Source organism: Neovison vison, chromosome 13 (assembly GCF_020171115.1).
Source record: "Neovison vison isolate M4711 chromosome 13, ASM_NN_V1, whole genome shotgun sequence".
NCBI lineage: Eukaryota > Metazoa > Chordata > Mammalia > Carnivora > Mustelidae > Neogale > Neogale vison.
This window is the reverse complement of record NC_058103.1, coordinates 102,397,937-102,421,520: the sequence shown is the minus strand read 5'-3', so window position 1 is coordinate 102,421,520 and position 23,584 is coordinate 102,397,937. Positions and strand designations below refer to the sequence as shown.

The following is a 23,584-nucleotide window of genomic DNA, read 5'->3' as shown; positions in this document are numbered from 1 at the left end:
TTAATAAGACTTTCACACATTACATTTTTAGTTCTATAATAGCTGTAATGATTTTACGACCATACTGTGTCATTTGTTCTAATTTTTAAGGGTGGCTTAGATCAAATAGAGTAGAAAACAAAAAATCAGTGAATGTCACGTTTCAGTTGGGATTGTAGCTGCTCAACTCTGTTTTTAAGATTGCGGGTCCTAAAGGGTCTCCTGGGTGGCTCAGTGGGTTAAAGCCTCTGCCTTCGGCTCAGGTCATGATCTCAGCATCCTGGGATCGCATCGGGCTCTCTGCTCAGCAGGGAGCCTGCTTCCTTCTCTCTCTCTGCCTGCCTCTCTGCCTACTTGTGATCTCTGTCTGTCAAATAAATAAATAAAATCTTAAAAAAAAAAAAAAAGATTGCGGGTCCTAAACTCAGGCAGCCTGTTTTTGAATATCAGGCTGTTTCTTCCTACCTGTGTAAACTTAAGTCATTTTTCTCTCCAGGTCTGTTTACTCACCTCTAAAATGGGATAATAATAATAATAATAATACCTCCCTCCCAGAGTTGTTGTGAGCAATATGGTTCCCAAAGGAACCTCTTAGAGTGGTACCTAATAACATGCTAACCTTGCAACAAAAGTTCATTCTCAATATTTTGAATGGTGAGGACAGTGGTAATAGTGATGATGGCTAAACAGATTTTTCTTTTAAGATTTTAAACTGTTGAACTGTAGAAATGTTATTACTATCCTCTTGGATCTTCAACTACTAGATCCCTTTTCACCTTATTCCATATTTTTCTCCAAAGTAGTAACCAAAATCTTAAATTGTCTTTGACCTTGGCAGGTTGTGAAGACTTTATTAGCTTTGTATTTGAATTTGGAAAGAGTTTATGTTCTATGCACCTGACTGAAGATGAAATTGCGTTATTTTCTGCATTTGTACTAATGTCAGCAGGTAAGATAACCAAAGAACAATGCAATGCTTTAGAAAGTGTTCAGGTAAAGATTTCTTAGAAGGTACATAAGTTGTAATGGCTCTAGAACATTCAGGTGCCTACCAAGAGAGGTTGCCACCCTTATTAAATCTAATTTTAAGTTTTATCAAACAGCAAAACGCCCCTCCACACACACATTACCTGTTTAAGACCTTGTGCCATTCTGACAAAATCTTAAGAAATGAGAATTGAGTAAAACCCAGTCCACAGTTAACCTCCTGACATCACGAGAAATGCTCTGGTAGAGTAGGGTTGCCCTTCTTAACACATATCTCCAAGACAACATGGTTTTTAAGACATCCTACTTTTTTTTAAGATTTATCTGGATGTCATCCACAAGTTTATCCAAATTTAAGCTATGTTTTCAACCAGTACTGCCTCCTGGGTATATTCTGTTTTGCCAATTTACTGTCTTCTGTTTGGAATTCTTACACATGAAGACTGAATTAACAACCCTTAAATCGTTTGGAGTGCTCTTGACCATCTTAGTTGCCTTGGATTCTAAGGCAATTTTCATATTTGCCAGAAGGGCTAGCAGGATTGCTATGAGTATTTCAGCCAGAAATGTAATTATTAGAAAGATTTGAGCACCCGTGGTAGTTTCATTTGCCCTTATGTATGGCTGTAGATTTAAATATCTATCCTTTTGGAAGAAGAGGACTTTCCCCTCCTTTAAGTGTCAGTAAAAATGGAAAGATTTACCACTCTATTGTAGATCAGTTTTCCACTGCTTTAGGAGCAAATTTTGAACATGGAGTAAAACTGGCCTATTGTTCTCTAATTCTCCACTCTGGCATAATAACGTGTGTCTAAGAGTCTGGAGGAATTGGGGTGTCCCAATACCACATAAGAGAAACACTAAGAAGTATCATTTTTCATGTTTAGATCGCTCGTGGCTGCAGGAAAAGGTAAAAATTGAAAAACTGCAACAGAAAATTCAGCTAGCTCTTCAACACGTCCTGCAGAAGAATCACCGAGAAGATGGAATACTAACAAAGGTAAGAGGGAAAGGTAGTGCGGTTGGCATAGCCTGAACTATATCCCTTGCCACAGGCCCTGCTGCCAGCCACCCTTACAAGTCATCTTACCAGCCCCCAGAAGTACCCATAAGCAATAGGCTACTGAAAAGAAAGAAATATCTCCATTTCCAGAAACTTGGTCGGGTCAAAATTCAGCTTAAGTTCTACTTACAATCATTGGTTGTGAAGTGTCCTGCAATAATAGGGCAATGGTAGAAAAAAAATTTTTTAAGCATTAATACATTCTGGAAATCCTCCTATTCCATCTAAGTTGTGCATAAAGCCGAGTTAATGTTCTACATTGATATAAATTAGAGAAAGAATCTTTGAATTTAGAAGGAGGAAGTTATAAAGGACTAAAACAAGCAGGATAATCACATATTCTAATATTAGTTCTATTTCCATTCCATTCATTAGTAATCAACGGAAAGTGACTTTTGTATTTTCTTCGTCTATTTCCCATTACTACCCTGTATTCAAAGCATAAGGCTTCATTTTTGCTAATTATTACTTTTTGCAATAAAAATATAATTAGGATGTCAATTTAAAATATGCTAATATTCTTCAGTGCTTGCGCTAGTAGTATGTATTCGGTCTTCAAAAAATCAGCCGTATTCTTTCTAAAACTATTTTAGTTGTTCAAGAAGATTGATTTGAAGGGTTTGGGTTTCTTCTCCTGCTTTTTCTTTTCTTCTGATAGCTAAGTTAGGTCAGAGAGAGGAAGTTGAGGGTTAGTTGCTGTTTTGTTTTTATTTTGCACCCGTTCAATGAGAGATGGAGGCGGGAATGGAAAATAGAAGAACCCTCCAGACCCTTACCTTCTTCTCCATCTTGCCCCAGTGCAAGGATACAATTAAGTTCTTTCATTATAGAGAGCACCTAACACATGGACAAGAACTGTCACATATGTTTCTTAGGATTATTCTGGTTGAAATAATACATCGTTTGTACAGTGTTTTGGACTTAAAAAAGCATTGTTTCAAGTTTTATTGTCTTCAACTGCTAAATGGTTGATGCTGAGACTTCCCTCCAGGCCTTCTGACTATTCTTTCTTCTGAGCCTTTTACTCAGACCCAGAATTGGTTTGTCTAAGCAAAGGTCTTTCTAGAAAGAAACTTGTCGTCATTGGAGTTGGCTAGTACAGGTTCTGCATAAAATATGTAGGGGACGCCATCATCTCCATTTGCAGTGACCTCACCTGCCCATGATTGCCTCCTTGTTCTCTTCTCTGTCACCAGACATCTTCTTTGTCCACAGCGGTGGAGGACAGGGTTGGGGATGGGAGAGCAGAAAGTATGTTTGGAGTAGTAGAAGGAGGTGAGAGGCTTGGGTTCTTATCTCAACTCTGCCACTTTTGCTTATGAACATCTTTTCAGGTTATTGTATTATTTGTCTTCAAAATTGTATTTAATGTATACCTGGTATTCTGTGACATGCCTAAAATTTGTCTTTACCAATCTTCCTTCTTGGAAGATCATATAAGCCACTTCGAGTGTGTTTCACCCTTGTAAACAACGTTGTAAAGATCATCCAGTTTCCCCGATTTTTGATGTTCATGTCTGCTCTTTCCTCACAACGTGTCCTTTCTTCCACTTACAGTTAATATGCAAGGTGTCTACATTAAGAGCCTTATGTGGACGACATACAGAAAAGCTAATGGCATTTAAAGCAATATACCCAGACATTGTACGACTTCATTTTCCTCCATTATACAAGGAGTTGTTCACTTCAGAATTTGAGCCAGCAATGCAAATTGATGGGTAAATGTATCACCTAAGCACTTCTAGAATGTCTGAAGTATAAACCATGAAAAACAACAACAACAAAAATTAACCGAGACACTTTATATGGCCCTGCACAGACCTGGAGCGCCAACACACTGCACATCTTTTGGTGATCGGGGTCAGGCAAAGGAGGGGAAACAATGAAAACAAATAAAAGTTGAACTTGTTTTTCTCATGCATATGATTTCCATTATGCCTACAGATATGGACCCTTTTTCTGTCTCAACTTCTTGATCATTGACCTCTGTTTACAACTGAAGGAGGGTACTAAAGTCGGAGGATTTCCTTTTCTTGTAGCTCACTGCCCACAGACTTTCTGCAGAGTCACCAATCTGTCGGTAACAACAGAGAGTCCGGCAATAATCGGTGCCCGGTGTGCATAGCGGAGGTGGCGGCATGACTTTGCACAACCTGCTCTTTGTTTCATGAAGGAAGTTTTTATTTTTTTCACCGATTATTGCCAGTCAGCAGGATGGCATGAAAAGGGTCCATAGCACTAGCAACAATAGCATTATAATATATTACAGGGTAAATGGGCATGAAGACTATATATAGCTAAAAGAGATATTGTTTATATATTGTTTTAATTAATATAAAATGTAGTTACTGGTGTAGCTTTTCCTGTTGAATTGATAAGGCACTTTCATTTTGCACCTTTTTCTTTAAATGAAATGCTAGCGTGTTCACTGTCGTGTCGCATGTGCACCAGAAACACAAGTTTAACTGAGAAGGCTTGGAAGGTACGTCAGGAGGTATTTATGCTGCTGTTTACAAATTACTTTGAAAAGACTGGCTGGTCATATCTAGAAATCATGATGTGGATTATTGGTTTGTTTTTGTTTTGTTTTGTTTTGTTTTTTTACGCTTCATTTGGTCTTAGAAACGGAATTCTCCCTAAATGATACTTTGCTTTTTGGTAAGCTCAAGGATAGATGTGTTTATGCTTCATACAAAGTTGAATGGTCGATTGGTGCTATGGACTTATACCATCATGCACGTTATTTTTAAAAAGCTTTTTTAAGTGCTCCTCATGGAGGTGGGGGGGGGAGGCTCATTTCATACAATTCAGTAGATATATGGACTCAGTCTCAACTTGGAATTCTTATGCTTTGAGGATAAATCAGTAACCCAAATATTTATTGGAATTCAGCTTTTATTATAAGAAGGACCCAAAGATTATATCTGGAGCAAACACACACTCCCCATGTGAGGACATGAAACATTGTGAATGCCTATGTTCTTGGTCTAATCTAGGAACCCTAAGAGTGTATCTCAGAGTGACCTAGCTCTAGACTAGCTGCCTCTAGATGCTATAATTCTAGAATATAGTTCTCCATATTTCATAGACAATGGACAGAAGGGCGAGGGAGTTATGCAACACTGAACCGGTTTCTCTTATTTAAATATTAAATATTTTAAGCATTCAAAGTGAAGTTGATGCTAGCCGCAAACATTTACTCTTGTATTTATCTTCAATAGAAAACTGTGGACTGTAATTTATTTTATTAAATATTTAGAAGAATGTTTGGCTTTTATGTTCAGGTGAGAAATATTGAATGTTTTTGTTTAATTTCATTTTTTTTTATTTTAATAACTCCCAGTGGGGGAAGGGAAAATGAACAGTCTGATATACAAGTGTGCATATTTTAAAAATAAGTGCCCTTTGGAAATGTCAGCATTTAGAAGATGATTTTAGTCAGTCGGGTGGGATTCAAACTTCTGGTCTGACACGAAGGACCAGGGTTATATGGAAAAGGGAATATCCCATAGCATAATGGTGGGAGTTTCCAGGCAGAGAAAAAAGTCTCTACCCCCAGGCTCTTCCTGAATCTTCCCTAGGAACTGTGGCTCCTACTGTCAGGTGGATCACAGCAGGGGCATCCCAGAGCCATTTACTCTGGGTTTAACCCCAACTGATTTTCTGACTTGTTTCTTGAGGGATTTGGAAAAGAGGAAGGAATTATTCACAGAGAAGTGTGTATGAAGCCTAAATAACATCTTAGTTTTTTTTCAAAAATATAGTAAGGGTTTAACCATAAGTAGAAGACGAGAGTAATATCTACTTAAATTTCTTACAAGTATATTAAACTTTATGTGAGTGTTTATATAGAGAGGTAAACTAAACATATAGTATTTATATTTGGGCAAGAAGGGTGAAATCAAAATTTTAATTTAAATAAGCATAGTTCCTTTAAAGATCAATAGTATTTATACTCTGAAAAGAGTACCAAGCTTAGTTCAGTTATTTATTTGTCCATTTATTTTTCCTGTTGTTTCTCCTGGGGGGGGGCGGGTAATGTGTTGGGTCTTTTTTGGAGAGGGGGTGTTTTTTGTTTTTTTGTCATTCTGAGTCACTAAATTTGGGGATGGTTTTATTAAAGTGTATTAACTTCTTTTTAACCAAAGCTTTCTGAATATGACCAGCCTCAGGTGCTAGCGCATTAAAGAGCAACTAAACCTAATTCCAGTGTCCGTTTGTGAAGTGATAAGAGCTAACTGAACTTCTCTAAGGGTGAGAGAGAGCATAATGTTGAGCTTAAAAGAAATTCCTTTTCCCAGAAAGGACTTTGCATGTACCAAATGCAAAAAAAAGATGCTTAATCTCAGTCACACCATGGTGACATTGCTTTTAGAATAAACCAACATACATTGACGTGATGCTGCTACCAGGTCTTTCTGAAAGAAAAGCAAGGTGAGGAAGAGCAAAATACATTGGCAGTGTAGGGACAGAGCAGGAGAGGCATGCTCAGTGAACAGAGGGAACAACTATGATTTGGATCAAAGTTGGGATCTGAAGTTAAACAATAAATTCAGTTTTAAAAAAATGGAAGTATAGAAAAGGATGTGAAAAACTGCATTTTTATTTTCTTCTTACAGAAACACCTGTGTGAGGACACAAACTACTTGGTGATACAGAACAGTGATTGTTAAGAGTTCTTATAATTAAAGTTTCCTAAACTTAAATATCCAGTAGTCTTTTAAAGATTGGAATCACATCATTGTTATCCCAGCTCCTATGATGCCTTTAATACAGTTTTTCCATAGAGGGTACATAAGGCCTTTTGTACAAAGCCTGAATACCTTTGGTTACAGTGGTGTCAGATGGTTGCATTATATTCTGAAGAACCTGGCCTTGGTCACAATGAAAACAAAAGTGCAGATGAAAGTGCTTTTTTGGACAGTTGCAAATTGTGTTAAAGCTATGGATTTTTTTTAAGTGTTCAGCATCCTAATTTGCGTTAAAGCTATGGATTTTTTAAAAAGTCTTCAGCATCCTAATTCACCCTTCCTAACTTAAGGAAAATATAACTTAAGACACTGCTTCTAAGTTTGGTTGTTCTTTATAGTGTGGATACCCAGATCTCTGTGAGCGTAGGGGGGGTGGGCTGATGGCCAGGTGAGAAGGGAGAGAGAGAGAGAGAGAGAGTGTGTGTGTGTGTGTGTGTGTGTGTGTGGTTTTCGTGTGTATGATGTGTGTGTGTCGGACCGCTTCTAGGCTACTAAGTGTCAATGGAAAAGAAAATGTATTCAAAATACTTAAATCAAAACTAGAAGATGGGAAAAAAAAGATTTATTCTATACAAAGCCTTGTCTGGACCACTTTAGAGAGACTTCTATTTTTTTAACCCTTCTATAAATATTTGATGGCACTTGAAATATTCCTGCAATAAAATGTGATTTGTGTAAAGAAAAAAAAAAAGATTTTGTAATGTGAAACAAAGAAAGAAAGTAATGTAATTTTCTAAAAAAAAAAATACAAACAAACAAACTTTGTATTATTTTCTTGATGGAATTTGTCTATCTGTCTTTGGAAAACTTTTTATTTCATTGAATGTGCCATAGTAGAAATATGTGTTTTTAGTTTTAGACTAAGGAATAGCTGTTTGTGTTCCGACATTCCAAAATGCAAAACAACCTAGTAGAATCTTTATTGAAAAGGTTTAAGTAGGATGTAAGCTTCTCTCATTGTTGCTTTTTTGCACATGTTCTTCATTCCTCTCTAGTGCAATATGTACATAGAGCACTTGCGGGTGTACCTTGATCCCTCAGGGAAAAAATACATATTTGTACAGTTTTGGTTTTTTGGTTTTTGTTTTTGGTTTTTTTGGTTTCTTTTTCTTTTTTTTTTTTTTTTTTGGCCTTTTGTTTTTGGCTAAGGAATGTCGATTGAATCACTTGTTATTGTTGAGGGGCAGCCAGATAATAATCCTAAAGCCACTGTTTTCAAACATTGATTGTTTAAATCATGTGTCCTTCCAGTGCTATTATTTTAAGATAATAATAATAAAAAGTTATTTTCTGACAGTTCTTTGTGCTGATTGGTAAAAAAAAAAGGGTAAATAAGCACCTTATGATTGACTTACTGTGAATGACAATCCATCTTGATATCAACAATAGAGGCCCTATCACTTTGGAGTTGGGGTTAAGAGTCAGAAACGATGTGCTCAGGGATCTTCTAAAACTCTTCAAACAGGGTGGCCAGTACTACTGGGACAAATTGTGTTTTTTATTATTAATAATAGTGATAATAATACTATCCCTCAAGGCACAAGTGAACTGTGTAGAACTGCGTGTGTGTGTGTGTGTGTGTATGTAAACTCTTCACTCTCGTCTCATTTTGTTGAGTTCAAAACGTATGTGTTCTTCAGTCTTGTGTGGTTTAAAACGTTGAATAACTTCCAAAGCAGTATAAAGTTATGCCAGTATGTTCACAAGATAAATTAATAGGCAGTATACCAATAGAGAACATCACTTCAAGTGCAGTCCTACATACTCCATTTACCTTCCTCAAAATTCATAGCATTACATATTAGAAACTTCCCAATTCTACATGTATGCAAAAAACTGTTTAAACCAGTTATGAGAGACCTGCCTATCAGTGCAGTGAAAGAGGTGAAACTTTGAACACATTTTTTCAAATGCCAGCAAATAACTTATTTTCATTGCACTCTCCTCTAGAAGCAAACCAAAACATCCCTTTATGTAACATAGTTCTTTTACTTCTTCACTTCGAGTTTTCATCTCTTGAATCAATACAAGAGCTAACGTTTAAAGACAAAAAAAAACCCAAAACCCACCTATGTAACAGTGCCACGAGCCAGCTCTTAGGGTTACTTTGGACATTTTTGCAATATAGCTTCGGTCTCATGTTTCCATGTATTTTCATGAGGTCAGTGAACCTCAGTATAGTTGTTGGCTTTGATTCTTCCATACCTGGAATACACATTGAGAAGAAGCTTTTACTATTTTCTTAGTACCATAGCAGAATATAATTTGAGAAAACTTTCCATGTCATTTAGATGAAAAAGAAACTTTGACCTTGTTTTTTATAATAAAGACTATGGAAAATGGCAGAAATTTCTCTTTCTCTCTCCACTTCTATACATGTATACATATATATACATACATACGCATATATATACATACACACACAGGTTATTGACATTTTCACATATTGTAACATGTGATGGCCATGTCTTACTTATAAAGATTGCTACAACAGAACCCTATTAACAGAAATACAATTGCAACAGAAAAATCTTGAATCTAAACACTAGAGGTTCCACCAGATTTGATTAAAGAGGCCTTCCTCCTATTTCTTCTTAAGATATGAGAAGGCTGATGCCAATGTCTTTACAAAGCAAAAGGTTTCACTTCTGGGTCAGTTGCTTATTTGTTGTAAGTAAGATCAGTTTTGTCAGGCTCTCAGAATAATTTTTTTAAAGTAATCCAAAAGCCTGGCTTATATACCAAGGAAGTATCATAGATGGATCTCCATGTTTAACCAGACCCTCAGATCTTAGAGCAATAAATACATTCATTCAGTCATTTACTTATTTATAAATGAATGACAGAATATTCCATCCAAATAAATACGATGTTTTTTCAGCAATGCAATATAACATGGGGTCTTGCGTTAAGAAAATGCATGACTATTTTAAACAGATGCCTATAGAATCCGTGTTTGCTGTTTACATTTAGTGTGTCTGCCACATTTTCTTTTGCTTTTTTTCCTTCTAAGAACTGAAGACAGACAGCTTGCTATTAGCTTTGACACACTGCACACACCATTATGTTGTTCTCTAAGAGCAACTAAATTCTCTCCAGTGTTCTGTGTGTTTCCTTTCTCACTCATTATTACTTTAATGTGGATGAAAACTATTTCTGGGAACTTGGTTATTATTGAACAGATTGCATATGTAAATGCAGATAATTCTTGAGCAATATAGTGAATATGATTTCACACACAAAAAAAATCTGTATGTACTGTACACATCTTCCTGAATCCAAAATTCTCTTATCCACAGTGGTTTGAAATCTCAAATAAAACAGTGGTAAATTTTTAAACATTAGGACATTAGCTGGCTGCTTCTTTAAATGTACCTGTATTGTCTGCCTGCTCCTTTTGTGGAGATGTGTTTTTGTATTGGATGTTTGGGCCAATGGGAGGCTTCAAGCTACAACATATTTTCCCAGTTTAAATATATTTAACATATGACAAACCCCAGACAAGGCTTTTAATATGTATAAAGAACTGCAGTGTTAGGTGGTTTATTTGCAAACCGTTTTCAATGTTGTCCATTTTTATGGCACCTTTAACAATATTCTTGTTTCCAAAGTACAAAAAAAAAAATAGGTTAAATAATCTAGCCATAACTGAATGTCAAGCAATAAAACAAATGACTTTTGTGCATAGACTTAAAAAAATACAAATTTTAGACATCTGCATGTAAATGCAATCTCTTGTTTACTGCTTTCTTCAACTTGAGCAATTGATTCCTTATTTACTATTAACTTAAGAACTTGTAATGGCCTGTAAACATTTTCTCTCTTACTCTTCTTTCAAATTTACCTTTGTCCCTGCTTTTAAGTCATAATATTTAATGTTGTTCTGCACATCTCTATACAGTTAACTTTTTGGCTTTCATTCTGTATAGATAAGAAAATGTTATATTATAAACAGCCTACTCAGTGCAAATATTTATCTGTTTATCAAATCCACAATATGCTGTATAATACTGGTTTTACTATATAATCTATTTTAGACATAGCTGTTTAGAACTAGAGTGTGCTATTTTTGTGTTTTTCTGATGTGTGGTGCTAGATAAGTTACTTTTGTGAACAAAAAAAATCCCTTTTATTCCTAGACAATACCACCTTTGGGTCTTGTTAATTTCACTGAGTATAACTATATATTTGTATATATATACATATATATATATATATCTACCTGTTCCCAACTGGCAGCTGTATCAGAGTGCTGGATTTGGGACATGCTTTTCTCTTTAAATACATAATATCATTATATAAATTATTCTAGAGTGTATTTAATTAGGATAAAATTACTTCCTTAGTATGGATATTTGACATCTATAGGGTGAATTTGCTTTTAAATATGGATATATGAAAACTTCTTAGCATTTACTTTATGTTTGCTACTTGGGTTTATACCATATCTTCTGAGCTGAAAACTAATTTGCCAGGCCTTCAAGATCCTAAAGAAACACTCTAGTTTAATGGAGTAATATTTTTTTTCTTACTAAGGAATTATATTATTGGCACCTGACAGAGTTGTGTACTTACTTCCTATTATAGATAATAGGCATTTATATAAAATATCCTTGGTGGCTGGATGGCAGAATAAACCTTTCCCCTCCTACCTGAGTCATGAGAACCATGGAGACACCCGCTATCATGGCAGAACATGGGCCATAAAGCAGATTTGACAAGGGACATTCTGTTTCAATATGACCTCAACCAGTTCCATGAACTGAGCAAAAGACCTTCATTTTAAAAGTCATTTAATAATGAGCTTAGTTAAACTCTTTCACCTGTTCTCCCAAGACCTATTGGCATTGTTAAAAATCAAAGTATATCAAATATCTAACTAAGGATGTAGTTAACCTTATTAAATATTGATTAGAATTGTTCTGTAATATTACTGAATTTGTAAGATCTTTAGCAAAGATTTTTGAGCAATTTATAAATATAGAGCAAATGTTTCTGTTTACTGCACTTTTTGTAATTGAAGGTGATAAATTCTCAAGCCAAGGTTATTGGCTTCCGTGCACTGCATATTTACCCACAATTCTAGACATTTTCCATTTTTATGGAAGAGTTGCTGTTACCTTAATTATAAATGCAATCATGTGGTTAATGAGAGCAAATGCTAATAGTTAACCTTTTAAAGTGAATTGGCTACAGTTTAGGGAGAAATCTCTTTTACTACAAATTACATCATTCCTTACTGCTTCACTTAGAGATTGAAACCTGTTTTTCTGCTTGTTTTTTAAGCACCATTTAGTATCCTAAACTTCCTGAGAGTAGAGATTGTATCTCTTTGTGTCTACACAATGGCCAGCACATGTCAGCATTTGATAATTGTTAAATGACAACTGTGCCCAAATTAAAATTTTTTCCTGGGATTTTTTTTTTTTTTTTTGGTGAATTTATAAAGTATGTCAAGCCTTATGGTGAACACTTTCTTCTACAACCAAGTATTAAAGCTACGTTTAAAAAGACCACATGAAATGCTGATTCTTATTGTGTGTAGGTCTTGAAGATTAAGCACACAAATTTCACAAAACTCTGTGAGTAACAAACTCAGCCTTCTGTAAATATACATGCAAGTTTGGAAACAGTAATACTGTACCTATAAATATATGCTGTCTGTTTTGTGTACAGTATGTAAAAACTCCTTTTCTGCCACACTAAAAATGCAAGCCATTTATGGGAATCCTAAAAATAGTATTGTACTAAAACTTTGCTAATGATCTTTATTGGAGGATCATCCAACGTTTCACTTACATTGGGTTTTCTTTTCAATTCACTCTTACAGTAGTCTGCTTCTTTCCAGCTGTTTGTTATTTTATTGAGTCCTCAATTTAAAAAAATATTTTGATTCATTTTGTAAATACAAGCTGTAAAAAAAAGAGAGATTTAATGTTGTCTTTTAAATACTCCGATTTTCATTCTAATATGAATGTTGTTATATTGTACTTAGAAACTGTACCTTTAATATTACATTACCTTTATTAAAAGTGCATTGAACACATCAATTTTAGATGTGCTTTATGTACTGTTATCCTATAATAAAACTTCAGCTTCTAATGGAACACTTGCCTTGTTTTTATTCTTTTTTATTGGTTATTGAGTTGCCTTGTACATAGTTTTCCAGTTCACATTTTGTCTCCAGAAAATGGGCTAGTAGAACCTTGCTACTCAAAGTGTGGTCCACAGATCAGTAGCACTGACATCACCTACGACCTTCACCTTATTAGAAACGCAAAATTCTGGGCACCTTCCCAGACCTACTAAATCAGAATCTGCATTTTTACAAGCTCCCCAAGTGATTGGTTTGCATACTAAAGTTTGAGAAGTACTGGTGTGTAAGTACAGTACCTTTTAAAAAATAATTCGTTTTGGGGCACCCGGGTGGCTCAGTTTTTAAGTGACTGTCTTCTGCTCAGGTCATGATCCCAGGGTCCTGGGATCGAGCCCCGAGTAAGGCTCCCTGCTCAGTGGGAAGCCTGCTTCTCTCTCTCCCACTCCCCCTGCTTGCGTTCCCTCTCTCACTCTCTCCTCTGTCAAATAAATAAAATCTTCCAAAAAAATAAAATAAAAATAATTCATTTCCATTTGCTGAAGGAAAAATGTATAGAAGGATCATGCTACCCTTTGGATCAGAGAAGTCAATGAAAGAAGTTTGAACTTGTGAGATAATATCTATTGATTGGTTATAGCTGCCGGAAATGGAGAAGTGAGGATTCTCAGGCTGTCACAAAGAAGGATGCCATGACTGGTTAGTGGTGTCTGCCGTGATGTATAGGAGGGGAGAAATCCTGAATGCACACCATATTTTGTCATGTTTGCTTTGGAAATTATTAAAATGGAATGTCAGAAATGATACCAAAGACTTTAAAAATCTGACTTAACCTGAGCTGTCTTTGCCCTACCCCAGCCCAACCACCTCTTGAGTAGATTATATAGGAGTAAACTAATAAATTTAAAATCAGCTAAGTATCACACTATTTTAATGATGCAAAACACCTCATCATAAATTATTTTGAAAGTAATGTCAGGACATCCAAATTATAAAATATCCTGAAATCAGAATAAAAGCAACGGAGTTGGCATTTTCCTCCACCGGCATACTACAATACCTAAGTGTCTCTTGCACTCAAGAAAATAAATATTTGACCTGATTCCCAAAGTTGCTTCATGTGACAGTCCCTACTCCTGCTTTTATGTCCAACTGCCTCAGAGAAGAGGAAGAATGAGATTATGCATGTGAAATATTTGTAGACTGCCAAGTTCTATATAATTGTAAATGTTCACCACCTTCTAGTATCCCAGGAAATTGGGAATTAATGGAAATAATGGAGGTCGAGTTATGAAATTTGTCACCTCCTGGCCTTTGGCCAAACCCAGGCCTAAGCTCCTTCTGATAAAAACAATGGTTTACACTCATCTCTCCACCATGGATTAACTTGCCCAGCTTCAAGAGGGATACTGTAACTGGAGCAGAAGAGGGATTTCTTACCATTCTGTACCTAACGGTCTCATGGGCGAACTGGAAAGGAAAACAAATGTCAGGTCAATAACCTCTTGGGGAAAAGCAAAAGCAATAATCATAGTAAGACCTGACCACAGTGTGTCTTGGTTTGGCACTGTTACTACTAAGCTTTGTCTCAAGAGGCAAGATCAGTCTAGCCCCCCCCAAATTAGACTTCCACTTCTAATATGCCCCTGGGTCAAATGGACCAGTGCAGAGCTGGCCTTGGCTTCTCATGACAGGTCTCTGAAAAGATAATATGCTGTGGAAGGTAACTGCTGATGTGCTGAGATGCAGCTGGGCACGTTCACTTCCCCTTTTGAACAAGAAAGTGGAGATGCGGCCCAGCCCTGTTCAAAGCCATGGTCTAAAAGAGACTGTTAATATAATATATGTTCCCAGAGACGAGAAGAAAAAAACTTTCTTACCTAAGGGATTTCAGGAACATGGGAGGAAGCAGGAAATTTTTGTCAAGAGAACACTCCTGGATTCCAGAAGAATCACACTGATGGATCCTCAGCTTTTCTTAAGGCAAGCCTAGACTCTCAATATTGGCGGCGTCCTCTGCTAAATTAACATGCACTCTAATTTCACTGTACCACTAGTTGTGAGCTGGAGAAAAGTTCTTTTTTAAATTTCTAATGTCATTTATCTCTGATGTTGGAAAGAGATAAAAGAGTCTTACTACATTGACTTTGCCTCTGGATTTTTTTTTTTACTCCTTAGGAAGGGGACTGTTATCTCCAGTATAATATAGTCATGTCTTAGCAATCCACTTGTTGTTTATCCACTCAATGGGCTCCTCAAACAACATTATTAATTCCAGGATGATTTCCTCTTTGTGGGGGAGCAGTTGCTTCAACTATTCATTGTTCTGTGCTAAAGAACAAAAACTAATTTTAAGAAGATCCTCACCCAAAATTATGGTGGTAACCTAACAAATCTCACATCTACCTTTTCTACCATTCTTTCTTTATCCCTCCAATAAAATACACACTGTATTCTAAAGACAAAGCTAAATAATGGCTTGCTCATCTTACTTGAAATGATCTCTTTGGTCATCAGCCTCTCTCTGTGGGAGGATTAGAGGTCCCCTATAAAAGATCAGCGTTCAGATGAACAGTTCTGGGTTATTTGTTTTTAGTACAGGGACCATGTGATACAGTACACTATGAAATATACTTCACAAAATATCATCTTCAGAGTAGAAAATTTTGAACATGTTAGCAATTCTCCTCTGAAACCGGATAGCCTGGGCCAGAGCACCGTGTTGGTTTTCAGGAGTAATGATAATTCCCTCCCCACTTGAAATACATTTGTTGCTGAAAATCCAGGTTTGAACAAATTACTGTTAGCAACAGTATTTCCCCCAATAGCTCTCAATCGATTCCTAGATCAAAACCTCTTGCCTAGAGAACTATTTCTGAATTCTCATTCTGAGAGGACCTTATGGATGATTTTAAGTTCATGAAGCAATTCCCTGAGTGAGGTAGTTGCCACACAATCAACTCTCCAAGACTTACTTCATCGCAAATCAAGCAGAGGGAGTTCACTAGGTAAACGGTAGGAAAATAATAATAAAATAGATGATCATGCATATTTCTCTGTCTTGACTTGGTCCACAAGAACAAATACAACTGGAAGCAACTGTAATAACTTCAGTTAACTAGGTGGTTGCCATTTTAAAAGTTCTTTTTTGAAATTTGTTTCAATGAAACATTTTATAAACTCAAGTACCTACTGTTATAAATTCTTTTAAAATGAGATTGATTTCTCACTCAACTTCTGTGTTTGTTTTTCAGTTTAGGAAGAACGGAAAACCAACTCTTTCTTCTGCCTAAAAATCCACAGAATAAAATATGATCACTTTGGAAAATATTTTGGTAGGGTCTTAAAGAGTTAAACATAAATTAACATACAGTCCAACAATTCTACTCCTTGGTGTCTGCCCAAGAGAAATGAAAATACAAAGTCCACACAGAGACTGGTAAACAGATGCTCATAACAACATTATTCATAACAGCCAAAAAGTGGAAGCCATCTAATGTCTGTCAACCATTGCATGGATAAACAAAATGGGGCATATCCATAAATGCACTATAATTCAGCAACAAAACTACTAACACCTATTGCAACACAGATGATCTTAAAAAATATTCTGCCAAGAGAAAGAATCCATATTGCATAATTTTACCTATATGAAATGTCCAGAAAAGGCAAATATATAGAGATGGAAAACAGATTTGTGTTGGCCTGGGGCTGGAAGGTAGGAAGAGAGATTAACTGCAAAAAGACACAAAGGCCTTTTCAGAGTAATGGAATGTTTTAAAACTTGGCAGTGTTGACTGATGGTTGCAAAACTCCACACATTTACTAAAAATTAATGAATGATACAAATAAAATGGGTGAATTTTACGATATATAGATTACACCTCAATAAATCTGTTCTAAAAGTATGTACTCACAAGGCGCCTGGGTGGCTCAGACATTGGGTGTCTGCCTTTGGCTCAGGTCAAGATCCCAGCGTCCTGTGATTGAGCCCTGCATTGGGCTCCTTGCTCAGCAGGAAGCCTGCTTCTTCCTCTCCCACTCCTCCTGCTTGTGTTCCCTCTCTAGCTGTGTCTCCGTCAAATAAATAAATAAAATCTTAAAAAAAAAAAAGTATGCACTCACAGACATACACACATACACACTGGTTTCTCTATCACCCAGAGTAAAGTTCGACGTCCAAATTCTCTAATATGGCATGAAGTCTCTATCCCCTTCTCCCTTTCCAGTCCAATGGCTTTCATTTCCCACACACACAACAGTGCAGTAGCTTTCCCCCTTCCCCAAAACATGCAGTGCTGTTTTACATTTCTGCACTTTTTCCCTACTGAAAACCCACAACCCCTTCTCTACACAGAGAACTCCAACTCACCTTTCAAGACGCAATGTAAATTAAACTTCTCTCAACTGGTACCTAAGCTGTCTCATCAGAATAAGTTCCTTCCTCGTTGTGTTCCCAGAGAATCGATATATTTATATGTGTGTATGTGTGCATGTGTTGTGTGCGTGTGTGTATGTGTGCCATTTCTTATTTGTATTGTAATCATCTATTTACAATGCCACCTCCACTGTGGGTTTTTGTATTTTTGGAAGGCAGAAAAAAAAACTATATGCTGACTATATGCTGACTATTTTACGTTGAACATCTACTCTTTGCAATGTACTTTTTACATGTTACTTCTAATACTCACAACAACTCTGTAGGTGAGATATTACTGTCTCCTTTACCCAATTAGGAAACGAAGGCTCAAGGAGGAGACACATGTGTAGGATCACACTGGCAGTGACCAGGAAAACTGAGATAAAACCGGTATCAGCTGGACTCTAAAAATCTATGTTGTTTTACTAAACTGCTTCTGGCTCACAAGTAAGGCATAAAGAAGAAAGGATACATGTATCTAATGTATTGTAATGGCAAGAGTTATAAGACCTGATTTTTAGCATCCATTCTATCACTGACCATTTAATGTTGGAAAAGTCATTTGACAACCTGGGCCTCAGTTTCTTTATCAGGAAAATAAGTGGGACTAGGTAATCTCCAAAGTTCCCTCTGGTTCTAAAAATTCTGATTCTGTGTGCTATCTTGCAACCACAAGAAATCAAATACACCAAATCAAAGCATGCTCTTTGATGATAATCTGTAATCTCAACACAGCTCATGTCTGGTGATGTTACCATAACACACTACTATGGGCTGATACCAGCAGCGTAAGTGCTTGGACAATTCTTGAGCTGTTTCTTGAGCAGCTGTTAAAGAGTAGGACAGGACTCTCAATTCTCTCTGACTGCATGCTTTATGAGATAGTACCCAACACGTGGAATTCTACCCTGCCTTGATGTCCATCTCTGTCCTAGCACAGGCTAGGACACTCACCTGATACAGGCTACCAGGTCAGTGCCAGCCATTGTTCCAGCTGATTTGCAAGTATTCACAAGCATTGCCTCCTAACATGCCTCTTCCCTACAACTCACTCAATACATTGCCAGATAAATTTTCCTGAAATATAGAAACTCCCATTGTGTCATTCCTTTGCTGATAAGCAACCTCCACTCCACAGTCCAGCATTTTATTTCTTGTACAAGAAAGTCAGAATCCTGAGTCTGGCTTATATGTTCTTCTGTGGCTTAATCCCAATCTATTTTTCAAACCCTTTTCCTCTACTACTCTTTATAATCCTTGCATTCCTGGCAAAATAAATTACCTAAGGGTCACTGTATTCAAGGTAGATTTTTAATAGAAGTATAATTTCTGTGTAAACATTATTTAAACAGTATCATAAATCTTGTAAAATTTAAAACATGCTTTCCTGCTAGCATACAAACTGGACTTGTTCATGCAATAAGTTTACGCAGTTTCTTGTGCTGTTCTCTTTCTAAAAAACGCCCTTCCCCATGATCTACAAATTTCAAATTCTTCAAATGAGCTGCCATATCAAGTTCCCAATGTGGTAACTGACATGTAAGTATTCATTATGTATCTTCAGCTATCAAAAGCTGCTTTCTGTCCCTCTCCTTAGTAATTTCTCTCCCTCTCTGAACTCCTACAATCTCTCTTAAGGAGCTTACTACTTTCTATGTTGCTTTATATTTTTTAATGTGAAAGAAACCCAATGATCAAAAGCTCTTGGAAACACGGGTATTGGGCCTTAGTCCTATGTGTACCCAGCACCAAACACAAATTTTAAAGTGCTCAATAGATATTTCCTTAGTGAATGAAAATAAAAGTAGTGGGGAACCACTAGAGTGGCTGCTGGTAGAAACTGACATCTGGAAATAGAGTGGGGATGGAGTGGACGTGCTATTATATGCCAAGTACCATGCAGAACACAGCTTCATCCATTACTTCACTTAATCCTTTCCAAACCCCTAAGGAGGTGCCGATAGCTCCTTTTTACAGATGAGGAAACAGAGATAGGGAAACTAATACATTTGCCTAAGGTCACAACCAAGTGTGTTTAGGTCTTCCCAGTACTGTACTTGTCGCCTGTCCCTCTTCTAACTTATAATCCCCTGAAAGTCAAGGACTTTTCTAGGACAGCGCATAGCCCCTAGCCCCTTCCGCGGGCATAGCCCAGCAAACCCAGCCTCACAGTTTCCAGCCGAAGCACCCGGAGTATGGCAGTGAAGAGAACACGGACCCCGCCCGCCGCATCGCTGATGACGTCATTACGCAGGTCCGAGGCGGCGCGGCCACGTCCTTTAAATAAGGCCTTCCGAGGGCGCGCGCGACAGTGAGAGGAGTGGGGTGGAGCGTGTGGAGTGGGGGCCGCGGCCCGGGCCAGAGCCGCCGCGGACCACGAGGTGGGCGGAAAGGATACCTTGCAGCGGAGACGCGGAAGGGAGGGCGCTGCCTTGCAGGCAGGCACGCTCGTGAGGGCGGGAGGAGGGAACATGGCGGCCCGCTCGGCCAGGCCAGGACCCTCCGCTCCAGGTTTTGGCGCGGCCCCCACCCCCCGGCTTTGCTCGCCCCTTTACTTGTCTTACTGGAACCTTGTTTCTCCTTTCGTCCCCTCTCCCTCAGCCGTTCCTTTTATCCTCCTTAACTCCCCCTCCCCAAACCCCAGACGGGGTCGTAATGTGAGAGGTGGATTATTTGGGGACAGGTCAGGCCCGTCAGGAGAGACCGACTTCTAAATTTGACTGCTAGGTTCTCACACTACTTTATCGGTACGTTTGAGGGTAACAGGAGAAGCACAGAACGTAGAGTGGCCAAGTCAGATTTGCCATCCAGGTGATTCCTTTGTATGATTCTGTGAAATGTCATTTAAGTCACCTGGACCTCTGTCTCCTCAAAAGTGAGGTTCTTTTTGAAAGATTCTTGATTTCCAGGGAGATTTTGTCCAGCATTGCTTGCCAGAATCTTGTCCCACAACTGTGTATGATTGGGAAAACGGAAGCAAGATTTATTTGGGCAGTAAGGAAATAGAGGGGAGCTGAGTTAAGACTTAAGCCCCATGCCCTTAAGTGATCTGGTATATAAACAATGAGAACACCATTCAGTTTTGACTTTTCATTTCCACAGTGAGTTTTCTGAAAGTTAAGTTACTGGAGTAAGTTAAATGGAAAAGGGCTCCGACATCAGCTTCCTGTTCCGCTGCAAAGAAACTGGGGAGTATTCATCAGTGTGCTGTATTCTGTTTTAGGTGTCCCTGTCAGTTGAGGGTAGGTGTTACAGGTTCTTACACACTTAACAGCCCCTGCCCCAGCCAGTCACCTGCTTTTGATCTTGACCTTTTGTTTTTCCTCAGTTGAGTGTAGATTCTGGAGAAATTCTGCCTCCGCTGGAGTCTCCACTGCCAGGCAGCAGAATTGTGAGATAGAGTGAAGCAGAAACCTAGGAATATGAGCTCCATGATGGCCATGGGTGAACCAAGGCTGAACTGGTGAGTTAAATCTGTTTGAAATCTAAAGAGGAGTGAAGTGGGACTGGTGGCTGGATTAGGAAAGGAGGGTTTCTGGTCTGGAGAGATTTGGAGGAAACTAAAAGAAAATACTAGTGGCTCAGACTGTACCCTGGTCTTACTTGCACGTACTGAGTACTTTTGAGTCATAGCTGATTGCACTTCCCTCCTAAAATGATAAAAGTTCATCACTCACATTGCTACTAGATATAACTCCATCATGTTATTATTTTTCGTTCGTCTCTTAGTGAAGAACTGAAGCTAGGACTCTCTTGCGTTCCAAGAACCTTGCCCATTTCTGTACAACTAATAGAAAGACCCTCTTTAAGAAGAGACAAGCTTCATTTTATTATATGAGAACCTATACCCAAGTGATAATATAAATGCATAGACTGTGTTTTAGAAGTGTATGAGAACTTCACAAATGACGACTTAGTAAGTGTAGTTCTGTAGGACTCTAATACATGTGCTGTTCTAAATCAGTTTAACACAGATTTACTGAGCATCCACTGTTCGCTAGCCAAAGAGAAATACTAAAGTTACAAGAGATGATAAAGATGACTTATATAGTACCTGATTCAATCACTATGAGCTCAGTAAGTTTTTTGTTTGTTTTTTGCAAACAGTGCTCCCTTCCCCCCAAGGAGCTCGCTGTCCTTGAGCCCATGAGTTTGTTTTTGTATGATATGCAAAAACCTTTTAACTGGGGTGCCTGGGTGGCTCAGTGGGTTAAAGCCTCTGCCTTTGGCTCTGGGTCATGATGCCAGGGTCCTGGGATCGAGCCCCTCATCCGGCTCTCTGCTCAGCAGGGAGCCTCCTTCCTCCTGTCTACCTCTCTCACTGCCTCTCTGCCTACTTGTGATCTCTGTCAAACAAATAAATAAAATCTTAAAAAAAAAACCAAAAAACCTTATAACTTAATGAGCTTTCACAGAAACAGTACCATAACACATAATAAGAAATCACTTGCTTGCATAGCAAGCAAGACATTCTAATTTTTGTCATTTATACTTTAACCATAGTTGTGGGGTTTTTGTTTGTTTGTTTTTTGATAAACACCTTTAAAAACAATCAGTGTGGGGTAAATAATGCTAAAATTTCCTGTGTGGGAATGGGCCAGCCAGAAGTTACCATTTAATAGATTGTTCTGTTTTAAATTTTAGGAGTTGTATACATTTAAGCTCCTTATCATAATGAATGTGTTCAGATGCTGCACAGATGCTCTTAAATGCCATTGACATTATGAAACCAAATGTAGTTTACAGCCTTTGCACATTATTGTAGCCCTTGGAACTGCGTTTTTTCCACAGAATCTTAATAATCTTTGTCCTTTCTAGGTTACGGTTCTCGATGTTTTTAATTCCTTCAACCAGCATTTATTGGTTCTTTACTATATGTAATATTGTAATATGTTATATCTAATTATGATGTTATAGAAAATCATATAAGACTTTAGAAGTGGTTTTAGCTGAGTCACACCATTTATCACATTTGCCAAGTTAATGAGAATAGGTAGGGTAGTTAGTCTTCGTAGCTGCTGTCTTGTGACCTGACACAATAATGCATGAAACAAAATTAAGTTGAGAAGTATTTTCTTTCAGCAGCCAAACATCTTAAATGTTATGCCACAGAACCTGAGGTGAGCTCTGCCCCTGACAGACTCTTACTCTACCTCAGTCTGTTCTGTCTTTAACTCTTAAGTATCTCTGATGTTTAATTGGGTATTTTTTTTTAAGATTTTATTTATTTATTTGACAGAGATCACAAGTAGGCAGAGATGCAGGCAGAGAGAGGGGGGGGAAACAGGCTCCCTGATGAGCAGAGAGACTGACGTGGGCTCAATCCCAGGACCCTGAGATTATGACCTGAGCCGAAGGCAGAGGCTTAACCCACTGAGTCACCCAGGCGCCCCTTTAATTGGGTATTAATGTTAAAAGCAAGGCTGATTATTTGAACAGGAGAGTTTCAGATTGAGCCTACGCTAAAAGCTATCCAAGTAAAACATCTAAACTCAAACATCTGATACATGAAATTAAAATTATTAAGAGGTGATTATCTAGGAAAGGGGCTGTAGGGGGCATGTAGTTGTAAACTACAATTGTACCATTATGCTGCTTAGTCTGGCATGAGATTTTGAATTTTCAAATATAAGTAAATTACTTTGTTTCACAGGGATGTTTCCCCCAAAAATGGCCTTAAGACATTTTTCTCTCGAGAAAATTATAAAGACCATTCCATGGCTCCAAGTTTAAAAGAACTATGTGTTTTATCTAACAGGTAATATATTCATTTATTTTATTGTTTATTTTCATGTTTGACTGTTATTTTTCTGATAATTGAAGTTTCATATTTGTATCCACTATTAAACATTCAAATTCTAAAAATGTAAAAATTTAAAAATGGAAGAATCCAGTACCCAAGGATGACTGGTCTTTGGTATATGTGTATTTATATATATAGATATATATTAACAAACCTTTTTGGACCTTTATCCATACAGGTATAAAAACAAAAATGAGATCATACTATAAATAATGTAAAATACTGTAAAACTGTTTTGCAGTTTGCTTTTTTCATTTAAAATAATATTTCTATTTCACGTATCTTTCCATGCCTCTATATATAGCTTAATCTTAATTGTTCATAATACTTCATTATATAGATATATTTTTAACTTATTTAGCTAGTCTGATATTGCAAAATGTGTTCCTCTTTTTTGTAATTATAAATAATGCATTGAAGAAATTTTGTAATAATTTTTATAAGATAATTTCATAGAAATTGAGTTCAATCAGATGGCATAAGCATT

General features: G+C 37.3%; 2 protein-coding genes across 7 annotated transcripts in view; both read left to right on the top strand.

The window, feature by feature from the left end:
• Nucleotides 1-12,887, top strand: part of RORA (RAR related orphan receptor A) — a 102,135-nt gene extending 89,248 nt beyond the window's left edge. The window contains exons 8-10 of the mRNA XM_044229717.1: nt 818-928; nt 1,854-1,966; nt 3,587-12,887. Of these exons, the coding sequence (XP_044085652.1) occupies nt 818-928; nt 1,854-1,966; nt 3,587-3,751 (389 nt within the window). The 3' untranslated portion in view covers nt 3,752-12,887. The remainder of the gene's footprint in view (nt 1-817; nt 929-1,853; nt 1,967-3,586) is intronic.
• A 6,691-nt stretch (nt 12,888-19,578) lies between these two features.
• Nucleotides 19,579-23,584, top strand: part of ICE2 (interactor of little elongation complex ELL subunit 2) — a 63,722-nt gene continuing 59,716 nt past the window's right edge. For 3 of the 6 annotated variants that reach the window (XM_044230021.1, XM_044230018.1, XM_044230023.1), the window contains exons 1-3: nt 19,579-19,675; nt 20,623-20,757; nt 22,948-23,052. In XM_044230021.1, coding sequence (XP_044085956.1) covers nt 20,717-20,757; nt 22,948-23,052 — 146 coding nt within the window. In that variant the 5' untranslated portion in view covers nt 19,579-19,675; nt 20,623-20,716. Of the gene's footprint in view, nt 19,676-19,783; nt 19,806-20,396; nt 20,537-20,622; nt 20,758-22,947; nt 23,053-23,584 lie in introns of those variants that run through there. The other 3 variants (XM_044230019.1, XM_044230020.1, XM_044230022.1) reach the window with 3 other exon arrangements.